Source organism: Pogonomyrmex barbatus, unplaced genomic scaffold (assembly GCF_055798465.1).
Source record: "Pogonomyrmex barbatus isolate J1 unplaced genomic scaffold, ASM5579846v1 scaffold1, whole genome shotgun sequence".
NCBI classification, from domain to species: Eukaryota; Metazoa; Arthropoda; class Insecta; order Hymenoptera; family Formicidae; genus Pogonomyrmex; species Pogonomyrmex barbatus.
In genome coordinates this window covers 11485798-11511015 of record NW_028297098.1, presented here as the reverse complement: position 1 = coordinate 11511015, position 25218 = coordinate 11485798, and the positions used below count along the sequence as shown (strand labels likewise).

General features: G+C 32.0%; 1 protein-coding gene across 5 annotated transcripts in view; it reads right to left on the bottom strand.

Moving 5' to 3' along the window:
* Positions 1-25218, bottom strand: part of Ankle2 (ankyrin repeat and LEM domain-containing protein 2) — a 53462-nt gene that overhangs the window by 25677 nt on the left and 2567 nt on the right. For 3 of the 5 annotated variants that reach the window (XM_089085266.1, XM_089085267.1, XM_089085268.1), the window contains exons 3-6: positions 20745-21064; positions 12635-12946; positions 10971-11123; positions 10650-10864 (exon numbers count right to left, since the gene is read on the bottom strand). In XM_089085266.1, coding sequence (XP_088941392.1) covers positions 10650-10864; positions 10971-11123; positions 12635-12946; positions 20745-21064 — 1000 coding nt within the window. The remainder of the gene's footprint in view (positions 1-10649; positions 10865-10970; positions 11124-12634; positions 12947-20744; positions 21065-25218) is intronic. The other 2 variants (XM_089085269.1, XM_089085270.1) reach the window with 2 other exon arrangements.

The window sequence follows — 25218 nt, the reverse complement described above, 5'->3', positions numbered from 1 at the left end:
CACGCGTCCGATTGGCGGTCGACAATGTCGTTGAGTTTCGCAGCGAATTTGATAATTGCTGATAGTTCGTTTCGGAGTGTAAGTGATGTTTGTGTGACATAATCTACTATCTTATATAAGTAATATATAAGATAATAGATATCTTATATAAATAAGTTTTAAGCATGAATACTGTCATTTTGAATAAATATATTTTTCATTGTATTGTATTTTTACGTATGTATATGTTTGTGCTTTTTCTAATGTTTATTATTTTTTCTTAATTTACTTAAGATTTGTTGAAGTATTTCAGGTGTTGCTTTACAATTTTTTTTTTTAATATCCTGAAAATGTATGATACATGTAATTTTAGTACAAGTGCAATATGTTTTTTTTATACTTTTATTAATACAATTTCATTGAAAAGATAATTCAGTTTTATTAGTTATTTAATAGTTATTAAATTTATCTTTTTGATATATTGTTTAAACAAATATATCATAATATGGTCAAGAGTTGCACAACAATCTGCACAGACTATAGTACCTGAATACGTCTAGCTTTGATTTTTGAAAAAAAGCATAAACGCCTATGTAAAAAAAGGACAATATCAAAATGACAATATTTATATTGCTTCTTAGAATTTACCTGCAAAATAACAGATTATGGCACATAAATTTATGTAGACACCATGTGATTTGACCGTTTTAATTTTGTCATATATATTTTATAGGATTAATATTTTTTTCAAACAATGTAAAATACTATAATAAAACCCCTTTAGGGAAGTCAGCTCCGATGACCTTGACCTTGACATATGTTCATGTCAAGGTCATGATCTTGAGTGATCTTCAAAAAGTTTTAGTCGTCGCTCGCTCTTCTCTAAAAAGTTATAATCATAAAAAGTTGACAAAATAAAAATATGTTCAACTCCACATTTGGAGATAATTTCTTGGTAATTTTCACGTGTACAAATCTCCGGTCCACCCCACTCAGTGATCCATCCTACTCAAATTTTAATTTCAACTTAGGAATTGCATGGAGGATTATAATAAAAAAAATAATTGATGTGTGAACAAAGTTTTATTCAATATTTAAATGGTCTAATGGGTATATTAAACTCATTATTTTAAAAAAAGCTTCAATTCGGTCATCATAATTGTATCTTCTTTTAAATAAAAATTCTGCTAAATAATTATTAAACGGTAATCACGTGTATCATAATGAGAAATATGTGTCCGCATATCTCTCCACTATCTTTCAATGTTTTGTGTGTGTACAGTTTCTGGATCTACAAAATTTGTCGAATGGTTCACCGTTTGATGTGTATAATTTTTATTTATGTGTATAATTTTTATTTATTAGATAAAGTGTCATATGTTCGCCATTTGTCTGTATAGATAATGGGCCCAGGAAGAATATAATTGATGAAAATATCTTAGTAGATCGATTTGATACAGGTAAAATGAAGACTTCTTTGCTGCGCTCAATGCCACCAAAAACTCACTGTCTTCGAATTATGCGTCCAGTATTGTATTTTCTCTTCTATTTGTTTCATCTAATTCAACAATTTTACCCATTCCACCAATTGGCTTTTGTTTATTTTCAATCCATTGTTGAAGTAACTGGAGTTTATTTAAAGAACAAACGCATAACATTACTTACGAATAAAAAAAAATAAATATATTAATAATATATTACTTACTTTTCGACAAAAATTTGCCCAATCAACTACAGCTTTATCATTTAATTCTAATTCTGTTTTCAAGATTTTGTATCGTGGTAGCTGCAGCATTAGAAAGTAGACAATAAAGCGACAAACTTTGTATAGATCCATATGTATTTATTCGAACTAGGTACCATGAAACGCACTAATTTTGAAATTGCACACAACCCTTCGTTGTTTTCGATTTTTAATAATTTTATAATAATTTTTTATGCAATGAAATAAATGATTTTCGGAACTATTCATTAGAACTAATAAATTTTGACACCTTGGACATTTTATTTTATTGCGACGTTCTTCTCACTCAAAAAATTCCATATCTGACACAATTATGATATATTGATATGACACTAGAAACAGGTGAGAATTCTGAATGTATTTGATCTTAGAAATGAAAACAGAAGTGTAAACTTCAGTATGCGATAAATGTAAACATACACATATAGCAATATATATTACTATTCTATATCGGGTAAAATCTTCTATACATATATTAGATGTACAAAAAAGTTCTGAGCTTTAGATTTCATATAACCGAAATAACAATTTAAATTTTATATATCTTCCCGCCCTTTTGCGGTTTTAAAGCGTTGACATTTGGCCTTTTAAAATGCCATACGGTTTAGCGTTTGATGCACATAACCTCAAAAATCAGTAGTGTTCACGATGGCAATAACAAAAGAGCATATTCGATTTTCCATCCACTTCGCGTTTCATCTGAAGAAAAATGCTGCTGAAGCCACTGCAATGATTTATGCTGCATATGGAGAGAACGCTGTAAGTCATACTACATGTAAAAGATGGTATCAAAAATTTCGCCAAGGAGATTTCAGTCTTGAAGATGAACCGCGTGCTGGACGCCCTCAAAAGATTGAAACGGACGAATTGCAAGCACTGCTGGATATAAACTCTGCGCAAACTGAAAAGGAGCTTGCAAAACAGCTTGGCATTACGCAGCAAACCATTTCCGTACGTTTACATACGATGGGAAAGGTTCAGAAGGAAGGCAGATGGGTTCCGCATGAATTGTCCGAAGACAACAAAAATCGTCGGCGTGATACTGCACTCACTTTGCTTTCAAAGTTCCGGAAAAAAGATTTTCTGCACAAAATCATTACAGGCGATGAAAAGTGGATTCTTTATGATAACCCTAAACATAGAAAATCATAGGGGACCTATGATTTTCTATGTTTAGGGTTATCATAAAGAATCCACTTTTCATCGCCTGTAATGATTTTGTGCAGAAAATCTTTTTTCCGGAATTTTGAAAGCAAAGTGAGTGCAGTATCACGCCGACGATTTTTGTTGTCTTCGGACAATTGAAGTTGACCCTGGTCAACTTTCGACATCGACGCCAAAGCCCAATATCCACACCAAGAAGGTTTTGCTCTGTATCTGAGTGGGATTAGAAAGGTGTGTTGTATTACGAGTTGTTACAACCGGGTGAAACAATCACGGCAGACCGCTACCAACAACAATTGACCAATTTGAGCGATGCATTAGAAGAAAAGAGGCCATTTACTGGCCAAGGACGTCGTAAAGTGATCGTGCTTCATGACAATGCTCGACTACATGTTGCGAAAGCGACTCAGGACCATATCTTTGCGTTAGGCTGGGAACTTCTCCCGCACGCGGCGTATAGCCCAGACATGGCGCCTTCCGATTACTATCTATTCTGGTCGCTGCAGCATCATTTGGCTGATACACATTTCGTAAGATTTGAAGAGATACGAAAATTCAAATTGATGACTTTATCGCTTCGAAGCCGGTGAGCTTCTATCGTCAAGGAATTCGCAAGCTACCCGAAAGATGGAAAAAGGTCGTTGATGCAAATGGGGAATATTTCGCTGATTAATATTTTTTTGTTTGTTTTTGAATAAAGATTGAATTTTACAAAAAAAAGTTCAGAACTTTTTTGTACACTTAATACATTGCCTACACGTTGAAAAGTGTATGCGTGAAATCAGTATGTTCCGTCCTCCCTACGGGGGGGGGGGGCTCTACTACCAAAAGATCTAATCTAATCCAATCCTTCTCCCATCTTTCGTGTTGAAAATGATAATGTAGAAACCATGTAGAACTTCGTTTTTGCACTGAAATGTGTATGCGTGGAATCAATATGTTCCGCTCCCAGTTAGATCTTTTGATAGTAGGGATACCTCTCATCTTTACAGTCACCCCAAGTCCCCGTCTCGGCATTCGCTCTAAGTCCCTCGGAAAAATCATCATCGGTTCAAAAAAACCGAGGGCGAGGCAGACTTTTTAAAATTATTCTTCAGCCAAATATTTGGACTTCAGAAAAGAAGATCTCCCGCCATAGACGCCAATTCAACAGCAAACTTAAACAAAAATGAAAACGAAAACGAATATCTACTTCTTTCAAAACATTTTAAAATATCTACAAACTTATTATTTTTCCTTCTTCGGACGGAAAGAACAATCAATCATTCCCACAGGCTCCGATGAAAACTACGATCCAATCTAGAACCTTTCTGAAACAGAATTTACACATCTAAACGAGTCCTACCTAACAGACACTCAAAAAAAAATGAAGATTATTTAACCCTCTATTTATTTGATTTCCCTCCTGTCTAAAATCGAGATATTGGTGCCAAACTTGAAAAACATATCCGTTCGACAAATCAAACCGTGCTAAAAAAAAAAATCAACGTAAAAGCATTTTCTTTTACAATACCGCGCAAATGCGAATTTAAAAAAAAAAACGGAATTTATTTTATAAAAATGAGAAGAAATTAATTAATTAATGACTGGCCTGGCATTTAACGCTCCAGTCGCCATTTAACCTGTTCCTCCGCTGAAAGAACAATTTTCCATTCAGAGTCGATCCGCAGCTTCTCTTTCCTGCAAGAATCGCTCGTCGCTTCATCATGCTGTTGGTCCCTGCCGTCGCTGGTCGCCATATTAAGGATTTGTCCGATCGAATCGTTCGATCTCGGACGAGCCCCCAAAAATGACGCGTTCACGGCGGATTCACTTGCGAATCGCCTTATATATGAGTAAGCCGCGCGCGAAATGACAACTCTCTAATTAATAAAAATTTGAGAACTTTAATTAATAACGAAACAATTACAACACCGCGGATACACGTTCGTCCGCCTTAAGTCTTCGCATAACACCATCATGCTTGACAATCGCTTGACGACCGCGTCAGCAAGGAACGATCTTCAAATTAGTAATCGATGTGAAGGCAGCGCCGAGCGGAACACCGCTCGGTCGTAACAATATAATCGACAAAGAAAAATATTATTATCAAAAACTAGCAATATATATGACAAAATGCAGGCATGCATGTTGAGGGAAAACTCTCCTTTAGGGGAGTCAGCTTCGATAACTTTGATTTTGACAAGGTCATGATCCTGAGTGACTTACAAAAAGTTTTAGCCGTTGCTCGCCCTTTGTTAAAAAATTATTAACAAAAGAAGTTTCAACAATATAATAATTTATATTAGTGCTGAAGGCATAATTTGCTAATGTATATTTAGATACAGTACATACGTAGATGAAGATACTTCCTCTATATCTCCACCACTGAAAAGTGTAGTGCGTGAAATCAGTATGTTCTGCCTCCTTTACGGGAGGCTCTACTACCGAAAGATCTAATTCAATCCCTCTCCCATCTTTTGTGAAAATGGTAAATCCATTAGTGGAACCTTGTTTTGCACTGAAAACTGTATACGTGGAATTAATATGTTCTGCCCCTCCCCCTTCGGATAAAACATACTATCTATCTCTCCCCCTTGTCCGAAGATTCAAGAGAGAAATATGCAAGACACAAGCACAAGATGAAGGATCAGGAAAGAAAAAAGAAGAGGGAAAATGACCTCGCAGCGGCATGAAACTTCCGTGAAGTTTGGGACTGGTTCGGCGCTCGATAACTCGCAGCAGCAGCTCGGGGCAGAGCAGGAAGCCGACAGATTCCCTGAGAACTTCACCATGGAAGAAGAAACTGACTTTTCTGCGAGAGAGTTCCCTGGAATTGTCGGGACGATAATTTCGAAGAGGAGGGGGAGTAATATTACGACCGAGCGGTGTTCTGCTGCCCTCACATCGATTACTAATTTGAAGATCGTTCCTTGCCGACGCGGTCATTAAGCGGTTGTCAAGCGTAGTTGTTGTTACGCGGAGACTTGAGGCGGACGGATGTATGTCCGCGGTGTTGTAATTGCTTCGTTAATAAAGTTCTCAGTTTTTATTAAGAAGAGAGTTGTCATTTCGTGCATGACTTACCCGTATAACGCGATTCGCGAGTGAATCCGCCGTGAATGCGACAATATTTTATGTCAAGTGTTGTAAGAAAGGTATGCTTAAAGTAGAGGTATGCTTAAAGTAGTTTATGATATAATAGAAATAAGAAAATAATTAAAAGAATATAAAGTTTTATTTTATAAAGGATTATAAAAGGTTTTTAAATTGAACTAAATTGTTATTTGAATAAAATTTATTTGTATATCTAGTATTAATATCTAGTATTAGTTAAGATATGAACATTATAATGTGTTAAATCTAAATATTTATACATTATATTTTAAATCTGTGAGAATTTAATATCTTTAAATGTGTAATTCGTATAAAATATTAAAGATTAAAGAATAAATAACAAATATATTAAATTTAAGCAATATAGAATTTATTTTTATTTTAAAACTTTAGTTAATAATTTACAATATGATAGTGAATAATTTACAATATATGTAGATAATAACAATATTTGAAGAAAATTGTAAAAAATATGTGAATATATCTTTATAGGAAAGTTATAAAGTTATAAAGATAGATATTATAAGTTATAAGTTATGAAGATATATATATATATATATATATATATATATATATATATATACTTAGCACAGACAAATATTAGTATGTGATGTTTTTAAAACTATTTAAAAATTTAAAGAATATAATAATATCAAGAGTTGCACAATCATAGTATCTGAACACTTGTAGCTTTGATAACTGGAGATATGTAAAAAATATAAAATGACACTATTTATATTGCTTCTTATTAGAACTTACCTGCAACATAAACATGAATCACTTACACTCCGAAATAAATTATCACGAACTGTCAAATTCGCCGCGAAACTCAACATCGTTGACCACCAATCGGACGTGCGGAAAAAGAGCAAACATACTATCTCGCTTATTCTTTCGTTTTTCACTTTCTTACTCTCGTTCTTACTCTGCATACACATCACTGCAAAGACTGCGGAATCTTGAACTCGATAGAGACCTTTTATTAATAATCAGTCAATCTGAATCATGACATAAGAAGCAGAGATTGTAATTGGAGATACATTTCTCAATTTTTCATTCGAGACATATTGTACTCTGCCCGCCAATGATTCGCTGGATCCTACAGTGACCCTGACTTATCGGTCTAATGATCCGCCAGATCGATAAGATTAATGATAAATATGCGCTTATCAAAAGGGATATATTAATAATAATTTAGAAACATTTATAAGTTCATGAATTATGATTGCAAGTAATTGTACGAGAAGAATACTCCACGAGAAGATTACTTAGCATAATTTATAATTCGAAGCACACACATTACGAAATATATGTTTATATAGATATAAAAATCGGTACGAATGAATAATATAACGATGAAAATATAATTTGTAACGACACATGATAGTGCCATCACTAGTTTAGGGCCGGCTATCCGCCCGGCACCCCTTGAGCGCTACTACCCGTATAATTCCTCATCATGGGGATCTACTTCCACCACGGAGATTCGTAGAGGTAAGGGAAGTATAAGAGGTAAGGAAGCGGTATAAAAGCGGGCTCAACTGATGAGTTGGCATCAGATCAGTTCCCGTCAGTGTGCTTCCGAGTCTCGACCGAGACTTCCTTCCCAGCCTTTCTATCCTGACGAGACCACGGAGAAGGGCTATCTCTCCGAAGCCAGAGTGCTACCGACATTGGTCTTCTCGACTTCCTGACGCTACCGCGGAAAAAGGTGCTATCTCTCCGAAGCCAGGAGCTCCCGGTGTTGGTAACGTGCTTGAGCGCGCGCGCGCGATAACCCTCGCTTGGGGCTTGTATATAGTGTACATGGTTAGCTTGTAAGTCTCTCTCTCTCTCTCTCTCTCTCTCTCTCTCTCTCTCTCTCTCTCTCTCTTGCGCTGTATAACGATCATTTTTCGACCTTCCGATTCTGCCAGATACCGATTTAATTGAAAGGCGTCTAACTACAAAGGTTTTAAATATATTAAAAAATTACAAAGTTGTAAGAAATAATGGCTTGATGTCTTATTTTTTGAAAAAAAGTCAACCATAAATAAAAACCATAAAAAAAAAAATCCATAATTTAAAGCTACTCCGTTCTTGCGAGTTGTGCATCTCTCGCTATCTCCATAATTATCGCTATTCCATTCCTGCAAGCTTTGTATCTCTCGCTATCTCTGTAAATATCGCTACTTCTGTGAACTTGGTATTTCTTTCTCTATCTTTATAATTACCGATCGCCACTCCGCTTCTGCGAGCCTTTAGTGTCTACCATTGTAAATAATGTTATCGAACGTAACACTATACTGCGCTAGATCTTACGCACGCACGCACGCACGCACGCACGCACGCACGCACGCACGCACGCACGCACGCACGCACGCACGCACGCACGCACGCACGCACGCACGCACGCACGCACGCACGCACGCACGCACGCACGCACTCGCTGTATATGTTTAAGAGAAATATTGAGTAGAGAAATATATTACACATCTTTATAGATAAATTGTTAACAAGAACTGTAAGATGATATAAGTCACAGTTTTATATATATATATATATATATATATATAATATATATAATTCATAGTTAATATATATCTTTAATGTTTAAATGCATCCAATAATTTTAAGTAATTTATTTGACAATTTATTTATATTATTATTAGTGCATTGTTTATAATTACAACGATGAAAATTTAAATTAGAAAACTATTTCATTCATTAGAAATCAAATGGAGACAAAGGCCACTTAATTTATAAGTTCTTAAAAATTTAATCTTAGATGTGATTCTCAAAACATCTAAGATTAATCCAAGTCTTAACAGTTTAACAATGTTAGAAAAATTTATATTGATAAAACTGAAAAAAGAAAGGCTATTACATTGATGCATCTTTTAAGTAGCGTGAATTAATAATGTAAGTGTCAAGTTTTAAGACTTCAAGACTTTATAATATTTAATGCTATTTGATTTATAATATTGTATTGAGGATGGTCTAAATCTTGGTTTAAAAAATGTTTACTTTAGAATTTCTGTTAATTTTGTTATTAATATATATTTATACATGTTAATAATTTATATCAGCTCTGAATTAGCATTATTCATTTCTGATTATGATATAAGAAACAGTTTGAAAATATTCATTCTTTGAAAATTTATTATTGAGTAATAAGTATTGATATAATAATTAATTGTATCAATTATTATAATAATGATAATTTCTAAACTCTTTAAAATATCTAACATACATACATACATATGCACGCGCGAGTGTGTGGGGAGGGTGTGCGCGCGTGCACACATGTGTATGCGTACTATTGTGATAAAAAAATATTAGAATCAGCTCATTTAAACTGTGCATTTCGAACAAATATCAAACATATCGAAAAATTATTTTTTTTTAGATTAGTTGGACTGTTTCTAACTTCTGCGTAAAATTTCACGTCATTATTTTCCATAGTCTACAAATAAATGTTTGTTTTATGACTGAAAAAAAAGTATTTTCAGCGATTTTTAACATGTCAAATTTTATTGAGCAAAGAATTTACATAAAATTTTGTCTTCGAAATTTGTGTGCAGAAATAGTGGATATGTTTCGGTGAGTGCATATCAAGGATAAGGATTTTCGAATGGTATAAAATGCTCAAAGACGACAGAGAACGCGTCGAAGATGAAGAACTGCTGAATCAGCTCGAATTATCAATCGTTGATCACTAAGCATTAAATCCTTGATGTGATTTGATATTGCCCATTTGTTGAAGTGGAAGATTTTCCAGAACGATCTTCATTCGAAATGCGGTTTAAATGAGCAAGTTCTGATACTTTTTCATCACAGTAGTATACGAGTGTGTAAAAAGGGACGGCGAAATATCTCAAAAACTAAGCATTTTAAGAAAGTGTTTCAGATAAAAGTTGTAGGATTTCAAAAGATCTATTTACTAGCGCTATGAGTTTAACCTCGGATGACGTCGCCAAAGTCAGGGCAAGGTCTTGAGTTGATGTAAAGAAAATACATAATTGTTTTTCAAAAAGGATACGTTGCATATTGCAAATCTCCATTTTTTTTTAACAGCAACCATGTATTTTCTTTACAATTGATTCATTTCATTATTCTGCGCGCAAAAGTATTAAGATATAGTTGCCAAAAAATGAAATTTATGAGATATTTGATATTTTATGTCAAATTGCATATCAAATTCAATCCTTATAACTCAGAAAATACTCGCTAAAAAAATAATTTATTATAATGGTTTGAAGAGCTCTTCAGATCAGCGACAAAAATATGCAATAAAAAATAGGGAGTCCTATTTAAAAAATTCAAGGTAATTTTATCTTGACCTTGGCGATGTCACCCAAAGTAAAACTGATAGCACCAGTAAATAGATCTTTCGAAATCCTACAACTTTTAACTGAAACACTTTCCTAAAATGCTTAATTTTCGAGATATTTTGCCGTCTCGATATATTTTTATACACTTGTGTGTGTGTGTGTGTGTGTGTGTGTGTGTGTGTGTGTGTGTGTGTGTACATACATTGCATTTACAATATATATATATATATATATATATATATATATATATATATATATATAAGTAAAATAAACTCTGATTTGAATATCCAAGCACATATGCATGCATATATGTGTATACGTGCACGCAACAGCATGCACATACAAATATGTACCTTCCAACGTATTCCAATCCTTTTTCTGTATCTTGTAATCTCAAAGTTATACCAGGACTATTCATAATATTGAATACATCGCTTTGTCCTTTTTTAGGGGTAATACGTGGTGGTGTTTTCCATTTTTTTCGAAATTCTACTGCCTGCGTTTTAGTCATTGGACCAGCAAATGCTCTTACTTCTATACGTGGACTGATAGGATCTCTGTTTAAATTCTAAAAATGATACAAATATATTCCACCTTTTATAAAATTGATCATTCAAATATAAATATATCATTTATGCTTTTTTAACAATTTTGTTTATACAAAGTACACTTACAAGTGGACTAGTTGGTGAGAATGGTTCCCCAATGATAGCTGGACATGCATTACCTTCTGCTCGTAATACAGGTACATAGAATTGATCTTCTAGCAACATACGTATCTCATGTTTCAGAGTTTCATTTTCTTGGCACTTTCTGCTGCATATTATCTAAAATTAAGAATATATGCAGGGTGGTGTTAAATTAAACATCTTGAATATTTTATTTTTGAAAAAATGTTTCAGATGAAAGTGAAACGGTTTCGAGGGGGATATTTTGATCATATTATTTTTTTTTAAGTGGAGAGGCCCAAAAAAAATATGAAAGTTATCTCAACTTTTTAAAATGGAATTTGACTGATTTTTTTATATAATATTATTTCTCTGTGTAATTATTCTGCGTATAAAAGTATTAAGATAGAATTATCAAAACATTAATATTTTACAAGATATTTTATATTTTATTCTGGTATATTTCAACATGTAACATAAAATATTTTGTAAATTATTAATTTTTTAATAATGGTACCTAATACTTTTATGCTTAGCATAATGAGGCAAATAAAATGTAAAGAAATCATATAGTTGTCTTAAAAAAAGTACTTACATATAATCTTTTTTTTTAAGTAACTACTTTTTAAGTAACTATTCCTTACATCAATTGATTTGTCTCATTATTCTATATATAAAAATATTAAGATAGATTTATCAAAAAATGAATGTTTTATGAGATATTTTATAATATCTTGTAAATTATTAATTTTTCAATAATTCTACCTTAACACTTCTATATGTAAAATAATTAGAGGAATCATATTATGTAAAAAACTCATATAATTCCATTTAAATAAGTGAAAGTGACCATATCTTTTTGGTATGTTTAATTTCGAAAAAAAGAAGAAAAAGGAAAAAAAAACAATGGCCTTCTCGAAACCCTTTCATGTTCTGAAACATTTCGTATCATTAAAAAGTGAAATATGTTGAGTGAAATATGTTCAAGATATTCGATTTAAGTGGACCATTCTACATAAAATATCTTTGGGAAAAAAAAAAAAAAAAAAAAAAAAAAAACAATATTCTTAATGAAAGTGATATGAAAGAGAAAACAAAGTAAAAATATCCCATAAAATATTAAAATACATAATATGTAGAATATATATCAAAAATGTATATCTTATAAATAAAGATAAATATAAAATAAAATATAATTCAATATTTATATTCATATTTCATTTATATAATCTCTTCGATTAACATAAATAAATAAATAAATTTTTTACTATTAAATTTTAGAACAAGGTACGTATATCTACAAAAATATATTCATACAAAAATCTTGAAAAAATTGTGAATTTCCAATATAGCTGCAAACAACATTATTACTGTAGACATATTAATATAAAAAATGCATCAATCACTTTTGTGGCCAAATAAAATCCGTGTAAAAGAAAACAATTATATTGAAACTCTGTTATAATATTTATTTAACTGAATATATTTTTAACACAATAGGACATTTTTACTGCATTTTGCTTCTCCTATTATTTCTATTTAAAAAAGATCTTTTTTGAAAGTATATTGTCTTTGCACATCACACAAAAAAAAAACGAAAAAAAAAAACAATTAGATAACATTCATAGTAAACTTATAAAATAATACTAAATAAAGAATTCAAAACGTACATCTACAGGCAGAAGATTATACTTATTTGGTGAGATTTTAATACATTGAGAATAGGAGACAAGAACCCGAACAACGTCCTTAAAACCGAATTTAACAGCAAAATGCAACGGTGTCTCATTGAGTCCTTTATCTGGTGTATTTAAATAAAAATTTTGCATCATTTGCGCAAAATTTAAATAAGTTTTACATTTATCTTCTCCATAATACAACTGCATAAATTTGGAGTCTCCAACGGTATTCAATATGAATTCGCATATTTCCGGCTTATCATTTTTTGCTGCTATATGTAAAGCGTTGTATCGATAGCCCATCTAAAATATAATATAGTTGTTTCCCATAAGAAAATATGTGTGAGGTCTACTGTATAAATAATTATACAGTAGTTCTAATATTAAATTTTAATATTAATAATTAATTGTGTGTATATGTGGCGCGTATACATATACACAATTATTAAATATGCTGTAACAAATATATAGGTTTAATAGAGATTTTATTAAAAATTGTTCATATACTATCATTTTAGATTTTGATATAAAACTGAACTTGAGAAATAATATTTCAAAATTATGATTATTTATTATATTAATTTACGTATTATATTAAGTCATTTTTAATTTTTTTCATCAAGATTTGTAAATTTATTTAAATATGCTATTGTTTAAAAGTGGTTATGTAGAAACTAGACCACAAAAATCTAAAACGCCAGTAGATTTTTGTTTCAAAAATTATTCAAAATCAGCAAACAATATTTGCAATTGAGTATTTGCGTAAAAATTTCTAGTAAAACTTCTTTATCAATTTCAATAACCTTGACTATGCTGTCAAAAGCACTCTCCTGAATAATCTCTGGAAAGCTTTAATTGTTGTTCAATATTTAAAAAGTTGTTAATAAAAGAAGTTTAAACATAACAATTTATATTAGTGCTGAAGAATATATTTGTTAATACGTGTACAGACATAATATACGCAGAAATCGGAGAAGATCGGAACTCATGTAGAATAATACAATTATAGATCTTTTTGAGTCTTCATGCAAAGCAGAAATCTATATTGTTCTTCCCCTGCTTACAGATCAAATCGGATTGGTTAGAGCAAGTTTTTCTTAAGTGGAGAAGTAGAGGGAAGAGTAAACTCACGCTTATATTATATCTATATGCATATTAGCAAGTTACATATATAACACTAATATAAATTTTGCAACCTTCTTATGTTAATAAATAATTACTGCCACCTGAAATCTTCAGAATATTGTAGTCACGGTGATGATTATGATAATATATCTCAAAATTATTCAGATCGAAGGACGGAAAGTCTCTAAATAATTATCAAAATCTTACTTTATATAAAATTTGATTTGTTAATAACTTTTTAATAAACATCAGAGTGTTAAATCTTCTGGAGATTATTGAATGACAATATTAAGGAAATCATCTTGAAATTTTACACATCTCTGTGTATCTTTTAACAAATCTCTTTATACATACAACATTTTTTCTAGTCATTATTTTTTAATAGTTATAAATCATAAATATTATAACTTATAAAAAAATCATTGAACATTTTTTAAGATTAAGAATATATTATGACGTAATATCATATGCATAATAATTTTTTAATGTTTAAAATAAAAATTAGATCATATTCTGGAAATGAACATACGAAAGTTATTGTTAACAAAACTTTTACTTATTGCAATAAGGATAATAAATTTTTTTACAAGAATATTAGAGATAGTTCTTTTGAATTTTATTAAGCTTGAAATATGTTGTACTATATACCCATTAATAATAAAGTCATTCAATGCAATCTTCAAGCATTTCTAAAAAAATAAAGTATAAAGTTCCGAGTATTAAGTTTATATATCATGATTTTCTAACATCTTACGAGCTCAATGGAACTGAATGTTTAAAAGATGCTTGATGATTATTACAGAAATACTACAGAAATATTGCATGCGGGTTTGACTCTTATTTTTTGTAAATTTATTTTAATTTAAATGTAGATTATTATGTAACATTTTGTGAATAAGTAAACGATTTCCATCAGCCTTATATAAATGCACACATGCATGCACGCATATACATATCATTAAATGCATTCAATAATTAAAAAACCAAAAAGAATAAAAAAAAATTAATAAAAAGAAATTAATAAAACGGGTATACATATATATGATTTTCATATTTGTTACAATATATTTCATATACAAAGTGTCCCACAACTTGCGAGAACTTTTTACGACATATTCCTGAGTGAGAGATATCCTGAGTTAAAAATAAGACGAAAATTATGTCTGCTTCTACAAGAAATATCTTTGTACATTATATTATGCATCCTCAGACTCTTCAAAATCTTTGAGTTTGTATATGGCGCGCCCGCCCGCACGCTCGCACGTCCGCACGCACGCCCGCCCGCCCGCCCGCACGCACGTCCGCCCGCCCGCACGCACGCCCGCCCGCCCGCCCGCACGCACGCACGCACGCACGCACGCACGCACGCACGCACGCACGCACGCACGCACGCACGCACGCACGCACGCACGCACGCACGCACGCACGCACGCACGCACGCACGCACGCACGCACGCACGCACGCACGCACGCACGCACGCACGCACGCACGCACGCACGCACGCACGCACGCACGCACGCACGCACGCACGCACGCACGCACGCACGCACGCACGCACGCACGCACGCACGCACGCACGCACGCACGCACGCACGCACGCACGCACGCACGCACGCACGCACGCACGCACGTACGCACGCACGCACGCACGTACGCACGCACGCACGCACGCACGCACGCACATCCACGCAGCATGCACGCACGGCCACACTCACTCCCACATACATACATCCAGCCACGCATATATAATCATTTTTTTGGTCGCTGCGTCGTTTTCCGGGTATTCGTATATACAGTGAGCGTCAATATAAAATTAACACTTAAAATTTTCAACTTTTCTTTGAAATAATTTAAAAAGTATAAAAGGCAACAAAAAAATGGCACATAATATTAAAAGCTCAACCTGTTTTTATAAAAAACATATATATTTTTTAATAAGTTAATAATAAACAAACTTATAACGCAAAGAATAAAAAAGTTCTTTTTTCTTGAGTCAATATAAAATTAATATCTATAAGTAATAATAATTATTTCTCCTTTTTTTTGTATAATTAATATTTTGTTAAACTTCCCTTGTTTTTTATAACTTCGATCAATCTATTTTTCATAGGTTTGATCAACAAGGAGGCCAGGTACCAACCTGCATAATTTGCAGGAATTTGGTTCCATTTTTCTAAAAGGGCTTTCTTAATACTTTCTTTTGACACAATTTTTATTTTCCTTATTCTTCGATCCAGATAATCCCATAGATTTTCTATGAGATTAAGGTCTGGGGATTGCGAAGGATGTTTTGTTTTAGCGTAGTGTAAAGAAGTCATTTTTTGCTATGCGTAATGTATGCTTCGGATCGTTATCATTTTGAAAAATCCATTCTCGATAAATTCAATTTCTTAATGCTAAACTCTAAGTTTCTCCGCAATATTTCAACGTAATCCTTTTTCATTGTATCCTCAATGAACACAAGACTTCCAACCCCGGAAGCAACCATACATTCCCAGACCTTCCCAGATCATAGATCCCCCTCCCTGTTTAACAATATGGATCAAGTTCTGTTCTTTCAAAGCACTATTTTTACTTCTTCATAGTTTCGGCGGTTTTCTGTCTTGATAATATCATTATAAATTTCAAATTTACTCTCATCAGTAAAGAGAATATCATTCCAGAAAGATTCATCATATTTCAAGTGGTTTTTGGCATACTGGCAACCGTTTCTTTCTATTCATCTCAGAAATCAGTGGCTTCTTTCTCGGAACTTTTCCAAATAATCCTGCTCTATTCTTGCAGTGTTCTATGGATTGTATTTGCATTAATCGTTTTTCTTTTGAGATTACTCAGATCTTCCACTATTTTTATAGCACTCGAAAAAGGATTTTGCTTTACTTTTTTGCAAATCTGTCTCACATCATTCTCATTCTCATTTTTTTGGTCATCATTTATGATCAATATTGCGTAACAATCAAAAGGTTATTGTATTTGTCAATGACTTTTTTTTATAGTATCATACAGCTTCTTTTTACAACTTTAGCAATTTCGCTTAAAGATTGTTTATTTTTATGCATTTCGATTATTATTTGATGCTCTTCAACCGTTTGCTTACCCATTTCAAAATTACATAAATAATATCTCGTTCTGTTATTTTCATAAGGAAACAACATGTAACGGGGATTTCCCGAGATCATATTATTGAATTGTGATGCCAACATAATCAAAAATGGTTGCAATAGTTATAATTATTTACATGAAAACAAGGGTGTTAACTTATATTGACTCAAGAAAAAGGGACTTTTTTGTTTTTTACGTTACAAGTTTGATTACTGTTAACTTATTATTAAAAAAATATATATTTTTTTATAAAAGATAGATTGAACTTTCAATATTATGCATCGTTTTCCTGTTTTCTTTCATACTTTTTAAATTATTTTAAAGAAAAGTTGAAAATTTTAAGTGTTAACTTTATATTGAAGCTCACTATATATCCATGGTGTGCGTGTCATTAATATATATATATATATATATACGATCTACAGTTTTACGCCATTTCCGAGTGGCTCAATATAGGAATCTTATTTGGTAAATATAGAAAACGGAGTTTCATGACCTTGACATATGTTGCTATCACTATCCTGAGTGACCTTGAAAAGATTTTAAATGGCGATCACTATTCGTTAAAGTTATTTAATTAACAAAAAAAAAAAGGATAAAATGAACAATTTATTCATCAGTAACATACAATTAGTTATTTTATAATATTATTATTAAATAAATGCATTATTAATCACGATATGATAAATAGAAACGAGCCATGATATTAAAAAATGTACCAATACATTTAAGAAACCTGTTGCGTGTGTTGCGCGTATATGTACTTTGAACAAAAACACAAATTCTCTGCTTTAAAAACAAAAATCATTTTCTTATATAAAATAGGAGATTTGTATTTTAAAACAGAGAATTTATGTTTTAAAGTGTGTCAATTATCGACTATCGACTAATTGCATATCGACTATCGATTATCGACCATCGATTATCGACTAGCGACTATTCACTATCGACTATTCATCACTAATCGCATATAGATTATCAATTACTTTTAAAACTAAGAATTTGTATTTTAAAGCAGGAAATTTATGGTTTAAAGCAGAGAATTTGTGTTTTTAAAACAAAAAATAGTTTGGTATTTAAACTTTACATACTTTTTTTACATGGATTGACATTTAAATCTAACATTTCTTTAAAATATACATTGTAACTATACACACGGTTATATCGTTGCCCTCTAAATTCCTATAAATTGAAAAAAATGTTACAAATATTTTATAACGTATAATTTAATTAATTTATTAATTATGGTTAATAAAATTATCTTATAATTTAAATAAATAAATCTGTCATGAATTTCGCCTTTCCGAATTTTTGTATATGCTTCTTTTAATGTGAAAGATAAAATGTCGTGCAAAAATTTTTCCGCAAAATTTTTATAGCATTTAAAATACGCGAAATTAACCAGTATCATTCGTTTATGATTTGATTGATAAATTATTGATGAATAAATTAGTCACTTTATCCTCAATAACTTTTCAAGGAACAGTGACCGCCATCTAAAAAAATCTTCTCAAGGTCATTCAGAGTAGTGCTCTAAATATGTCATGGTCGTTGGGCTCCATTTTTCTATATATTTATTAAATATTTCTCTACAAGTATTGTAAAACATATTTCTCTACAATTGAAACATTGAAGAAGTCCAATTCTTTTTTCATAAATTATATAAAAAATACATAATTCTTTTAATATGGAAATTTGGGAACACATTTCATTAACATTTAAAAGTATAGATTTTTATTAGACGTTTAAAATATATTTAATAAAAAATATAAAAAATATAAATATAAAAAAATATTCACATTTTTTTATACTACAATAATTTGTACGTTCAAATTAAAAGAAAAATTTGAAGAAATAAGATATAAAAATGAAGAATGTTCTCGTCATATAAATCAAGTTTTATACATGTTTACATAAACAGTTTTACACCGTTAAGCTCGGAAGATGTGATGAAATCATAATATATAAATTATAAGAAACTTTAAACTAAATTTTCTCGTGAATATTTAAGGATTACATTGAATAGTTTTGTTATGTTAGTAAAAATATGTCGCAACATATCTCAGGCTAATTCGAGAGGACAATTTTGATATTCTCCTTGTTATATAATTACTTATTTTATAGTAAAAGTAAACAATTTTTAATAAAATTGAAGTGAGCTTTTATTTTGTTTACAATTTATTTTAAAAAATTTATAACATTTTAATGTTTAAACATTTTTATATTTATTTTGAACGTATTATTATATTACGTTATAAAAATGTTATTTTTGGCCTTCATTCTGAATATAAAATGTAACATTTATTTCATAGTGCATGACATGCAGATATATATTTACAATATTTCTAATTTATTTTTCAAATATGTGTTTTTTGAAGTAGTTTTATTATTTAGTGTTTTCGAAATAATCGTAATGAAAGAAAGCGACTTTTCATGAAAAAATAAATAAAAAATATACAATAAAATTTTTCGGACTGTTTTCAAGAAAATTGAGTTTGAATATTCGTCAAGTACGCGTGCTTAGTTAGCCATCATCTGCTTGGTCACCTAATCTAACTATTCACTGATATTTCTAATTATATTTGTAAATACATTATCATTAGTTCATGCGTCTTTATCAAACAAGAAATTTTTTGTGACATAAAGAACAACATATTCAATAATTTCTCCATTAATAAAATAAATATATTATTAAAATTTATTGTATTTTAAACTATATTAAGTACAGACTGATATAGAAATAGTGATAAATCACATTGGGTAAATCAAGCAAATTATAGCACAGTAAAATGCACATCTAACGAATATTTAAATTTGATTTTCTCGGAAAGAGCTCTATATGAAAAAATTTGATTCTATATTTTCGATTTACTTTTACATGAAAAATCATCTCTTTCAATTAGCATGATTTCGGAAGCATCTTGTAGAAACATGATTGTATTTTATATTAAATTCTCATTAATTCATAATCTTATAAAAATTACGAAATTTTCAACAATTAAAGCTAGAAGTATCTTAAAAAATTCAATATTTTTGAAAAATTCAAATATACTGTTAAAATATATTTGAGGCCATAAAATTCTATTTAAAATATTGTTTTTATATCATTTCTCTTATCATTTCGACGATATTTCCTCAGAAAAAAGAGCTGATTTTTTTTTTAAAGAAATATTTTACCTCTTCAATTTGCTTCAATTTGCTTCAATTGGATAGTATTTTTTATTTTTGTTTATATTACAATATGTTTTAATTCATATTATGTTAGTTATACATTAAGTTTATTAAAATTTGAGAACATTTGAATACCTTTCTTGAGTGTTTAACACTCGTCTTTTTTACAAAAGATGACTCGTGAGATACTTTATATATATTTTTATGCATAACTGCATATATATATGGTTTTATATTAGAATTTTGATATAAATATTAATATTAATATTAATAAATATAAATATTGATTATAGTTAAAACAATTATTTAATTTACATACATTTAGCATACAAATAAAATACATATTTTTGGCAAATATATATTATTATATTTTATATATAAAATAGAATAAAATTTAACAATAATAATTACAGCCGATATATGTTTCAAACAATTAGACAATAGATGGCTTTCATCGGCAGACTAGATCTTCGTGTCGAATTATTTTTATTTTTCTGAATTTCAAGACAATGCTTATCGCAAACTACGTATCGTTAATTCATCCTTTCCCTATTAAATCGATAATCAAATTTGAAATCAATTAATCCCCGACTACTGAAAATTATTTTATTACAAAATTATTTTATTACAAAAAATATCACTCCAGCCAGGAAGCCATCTTAGAGTAAAATTTAGAGAAATATAATTGTATTATATATTTACCTGCAAAATAGCAGGTGTATCTGCACTACTGATTAAATATCTCGGATTTTCCCATACAATATTCTTCACAGCTTCTAAATCTCCATCCTCGATCAATCTTTTAAAAGCTATAAATTCTTGTGTTTTTGGTGCCCTAAAATTATTTGATTGTTCTTGTATCATTGCAGTTGTTGTGGAATGATTGCAAGAACATTGTTTATATCCAGTCTTTGCATACGCTACAGCATCAGAATAATTTTTAAAACTTTTTAAACGGCCTTTCTTATATGTGTTAATTACTTTTAAAGCAGTCTGCATCTCTAGATAAACATGAAGAATTTCTGCAAGAAAAAATCACATAATGTATAATGTATAATAATAACGAAAAAAGTTAATTAATATACAATTAAATTTATTTTTTGAGATATATGTTGTTAGTACTATTCGTGTTGGGGTTACCCCCCATTGACCGTCTCCCCGGGATCGGGAAACGCTTCTTAAAAGGTGGTACCGGAAAAATGAAATACCCAGGATGAACCAAAATTGGCACTGGGTGATGATAGCTAGTTACCCAGTATAGACCGTGAATCTGTCGTCAAAAACAAAGGAACACTGGAATACTAAGGGCTTCTGTACAACAGTGTAGAAGGCAACGGAAAACCACTACATTAAATTCTCCAAAAAATCTAACCGAAAATGAGATGGAAATGAGAGATGTGATCAGTCAAGCGATCCGACTGACAATCAGCGCCAACCCAGTTCCGGATTGGGCGGTGTGAAATGGACTACCGGGCATGTGGGAATGAGAAATCGGGTTATACATGCGAAATGGGCGATTGGAATGCCTGATGTCAGGAGGCGAGTTTTTTGGAGGCGAAGCAGATTCACGACTTGGAACGTACAGGGATTAGTATAGCACCCTGGCAAATTGCGAATAATAGAGAGAGAAATGGAAAGATATCGTGATATTGGGGTATGGTGGAGACTCACTGGAAGGGTAAAGGATACTTTATCAGTAGATTAGATAACACCATATTTATATTTTTCTGGTCATGACAACGAAAGAACGGTGTGGTGATAATTGTTCGGAAAAGCTGCAGGACTCTGTACGCGAATTTAACACTATAAGTGATAGAATTATTCAGGTCAAGTTGCAAGCTGTTTCAAATGTGATAAATCTGATCCAGATTTACGCGCCGACGGCGGCAAAAGGGGAGGAAGAGATCAATGTATTTTTCAGAAAACTAGAAGAAGAGCTTCGCGCTACACTAGGTCGAGAGATGGTGGTGATCCTGGGTGCCAAATTTAATGCCAAAATTGAGTCAGCAAACTCAGATCTCCTAAGACAGATTGTTGAAAGTTTCAGTATTGGAGAGAGGAATAAAAGAGGAGAGAAACTTAGATTTTTGTCTACAACAAAAGCTCTCCATAAATAAAAAAGTTCTCCATAATAAACATACTTTCGACAGCATCCTCGGAGATTATATACATGGAAGTCACCAAGGGACCGTTGCAGAAATCAGATCAACTTCCTTTTAGTGAGCATAAGATGGAAATCATCTGTATTGAATGCCAAAACACATCCGGGGGCAGATTGCGGAAGCGACTATTAACTACTGACAATGGATTTTAGACTCCGGTTTAAAAGAATACATAAGCGTATCTTGAGATTATCCAGAATGACCAAGACAGAATTGGAGAAGTTTAGGGAAAGCATAGGGACTGCTATGCCGACCGGAGAGACTGTCGATCCTAGAGAAAGTATAGATACAGCATGGGGAAAAATAAAATCCACAATAATAAACACTGCTATTCAATGTCGTCAGTCAGGCCATCCGTAAGCCATGGATAAGTAAGGACACATAGAAAACAATTGAACAAAGGAAAACGAGCAAACCTAAATCTGAACTGTGTAAATGTGAACTAAGGTTATATGAACAATTGTTCAGAGAGATTCAGCGATGTCGCAAGGACAAGAAAAAATATATAGCAGATATAGCACATTTGTCAGGACATTGAAAGTCATAAACATCGAAACCAAACTAGAGATTTCTTCAATAAAATCAAGCTCCTGTCAAGAGAATTTAAGCCGAAGAATGATAGAAAGTGACGGTCACGTGGAAACGGATTAGGGAAAATATTAGAGGTATGGAAAAATTATTGCTCAATGTATAACTGTAAAGGAACCAAGATGAGGTGAAGATGAAGGGGCAGATCTCGCGGATGCTGAGCTGGAACTCGATATCATGCTGTCAGAGATCGAGAAGGCAATTAAAGCTGTGAGGGAGAAAAAAAAGTACCACTGTTATAGCATTGCAGCAGAGATTGGGAAATGAGGGAACCAGGTGATGACTGTGCAACAATATATAGAAAGCTAGAAGGTGGCCGGCGGATTGGGCGACGTCTATAGTAATCCCAATTCATAAGGAAGATCCAACCACGAAATGTAGCAACACGGTCTCTAATTTCGCACCCTAGCAAAATTCGATTAAGAATACTCCAACATCGTATTCAACCTTACCTTGATCGATAGATTCCTCAGGAGCAAGCGGATTTTGTCAAAGGTAAAGAGACAAAGAAGCAAATTCTTAACGTATGCAAACTTATTGAGGGACGAGAGTTTGGAATCCTAATGGTAATATGCTTCCTGGACTATCAAAAGGCATTTGATTGTGTGGATGCTGTTGGAAAGTCCTGGTCGAGATGGGAATTCCAAAACATTTTATGCTCCTAAAAATCTCTATAAGAATTCCGCGAGGGTACGCATTGAGTCAGTAGACTTCTCCACCTTTAAAATCGAGAGAGGAGTGCGCCAGAGATGCGTTTTGTCTCCTAGGCTGTTTAACACCTATGGAGAACATATAATGAGAGCAGCACTGGATGGATAGGATAGAGGAATAATGATTGCGGACAGGAAAATATCAAATCTAAGGTACGCAGATGACATCACACTAATCGCGGCGTCAGAGCAAAAAACGATACAATTGCTGCACCAAGTGGAAATGGAAGATAAGAAATATAGGCTCGATATTAACAAGCAGAAAACCAAAATCATGATAATCGATCATTTTCATTCGACGAGTGTGCTGGATGACCATGAGAACGTTGAGAAGTTCGTGTACTTGGATTCGCTCATTATGGTGGAATGGTGGTACTAATGACGGTGAAATTAAAAGAAAAATCGCTATGACCAAAAGTGCGGCGGTTCGTTTAAACAGAACATGGAAGAGCCGAATTATCTCTATGGAGACAAAGGTGAGACTTGTGCGCACACTTGTGTTTACTATCTTCGACTATACAGCCGAGACGTGGATAATAAGATCCTCAAAAAGAAGAAAAATAGACGCATTTAAGATGTGATGCTGGTGGCGCATATTCCGCATCTCACGGCTCGCAGAACAAATGAATCCATACTCCGCGAATTAAAAATCAGAATAGCTACAGAATGTTTGAAGAAAACTGCAGTTTTTTGGACGACATTGTACGACGTGATGGGGACAACTTAGAGCGGCTAATAGTGTCCGGATAAATATAGAGGGCCGCAAAGCCAGGAGTCGCTCGCCTACACGCTGGACTGATCAGATGCAGAGAGTCACGATGAAGGGGTTCCAGGCGAATCTGAGAAAAGCTGAGGATCGCAATCAGTGGAGGGAAATAACAAATCATCTGGAAACGGATCAAGACCCTCAGACAAGAAGAAACGACTGAAAGAAAGAATTACTACTATTACTAATCAAATAAAAGATTATGTATCCAGTGATCTTCGAAATGTTTAATTTTACTAATTTTTACCAATTATTAAACATTTTTTGCAATATTAACACAAGATTTAAATAATAATTTTCAAATTTTTACAAAGTATATACAAGTAAGAAAGACAGTTTAAAACGTCAATTTTGGCCATGAACGGAAACCTTTAAAATCTATGCAGTTATCATTTTGATTATCATACATTCATGAAAGAAAGCTCGTTCACTAAGAAAGTTTGGAAAATACAAAATAAAAAAATAAGCTATGTGAACGATTTGCAAAACAACATATTTTGCTTCCAATAAAAGTTAATAAATTTTAAAATTAAGATGTTTATATTTAATACATGTTAACACATCAAATACTGTAAAAATACACTACCAGAATACTATTAAAATTTATAAATGTGTGTGGGGGAGGGGCGTGTGTATGTGTGTGGGTGGATGCGCGCGCGCGTTATTACTCTCTTATATCATCTTCGAAATCATAAAACCTTTTAACAAAACATTTTTCAATATAAATTTCCTTAGATTTTAAAAAAATCAATGCGTCGATTAAAACAACTCACTTTTATATGTGCCCATAGAGGATTTGCCATTTTAAAGGCAAATCCTGTATGGGCACATATAAAAGTGAGTTGTTTTAATCATTCAAAAATCTCAGTAATAAATCGAAAAATGTTCCAGAAAAAAGTATTGAGGAGGGCATAAGTAGTCTGATTGGTTTCATTTTCGATACCATTGTA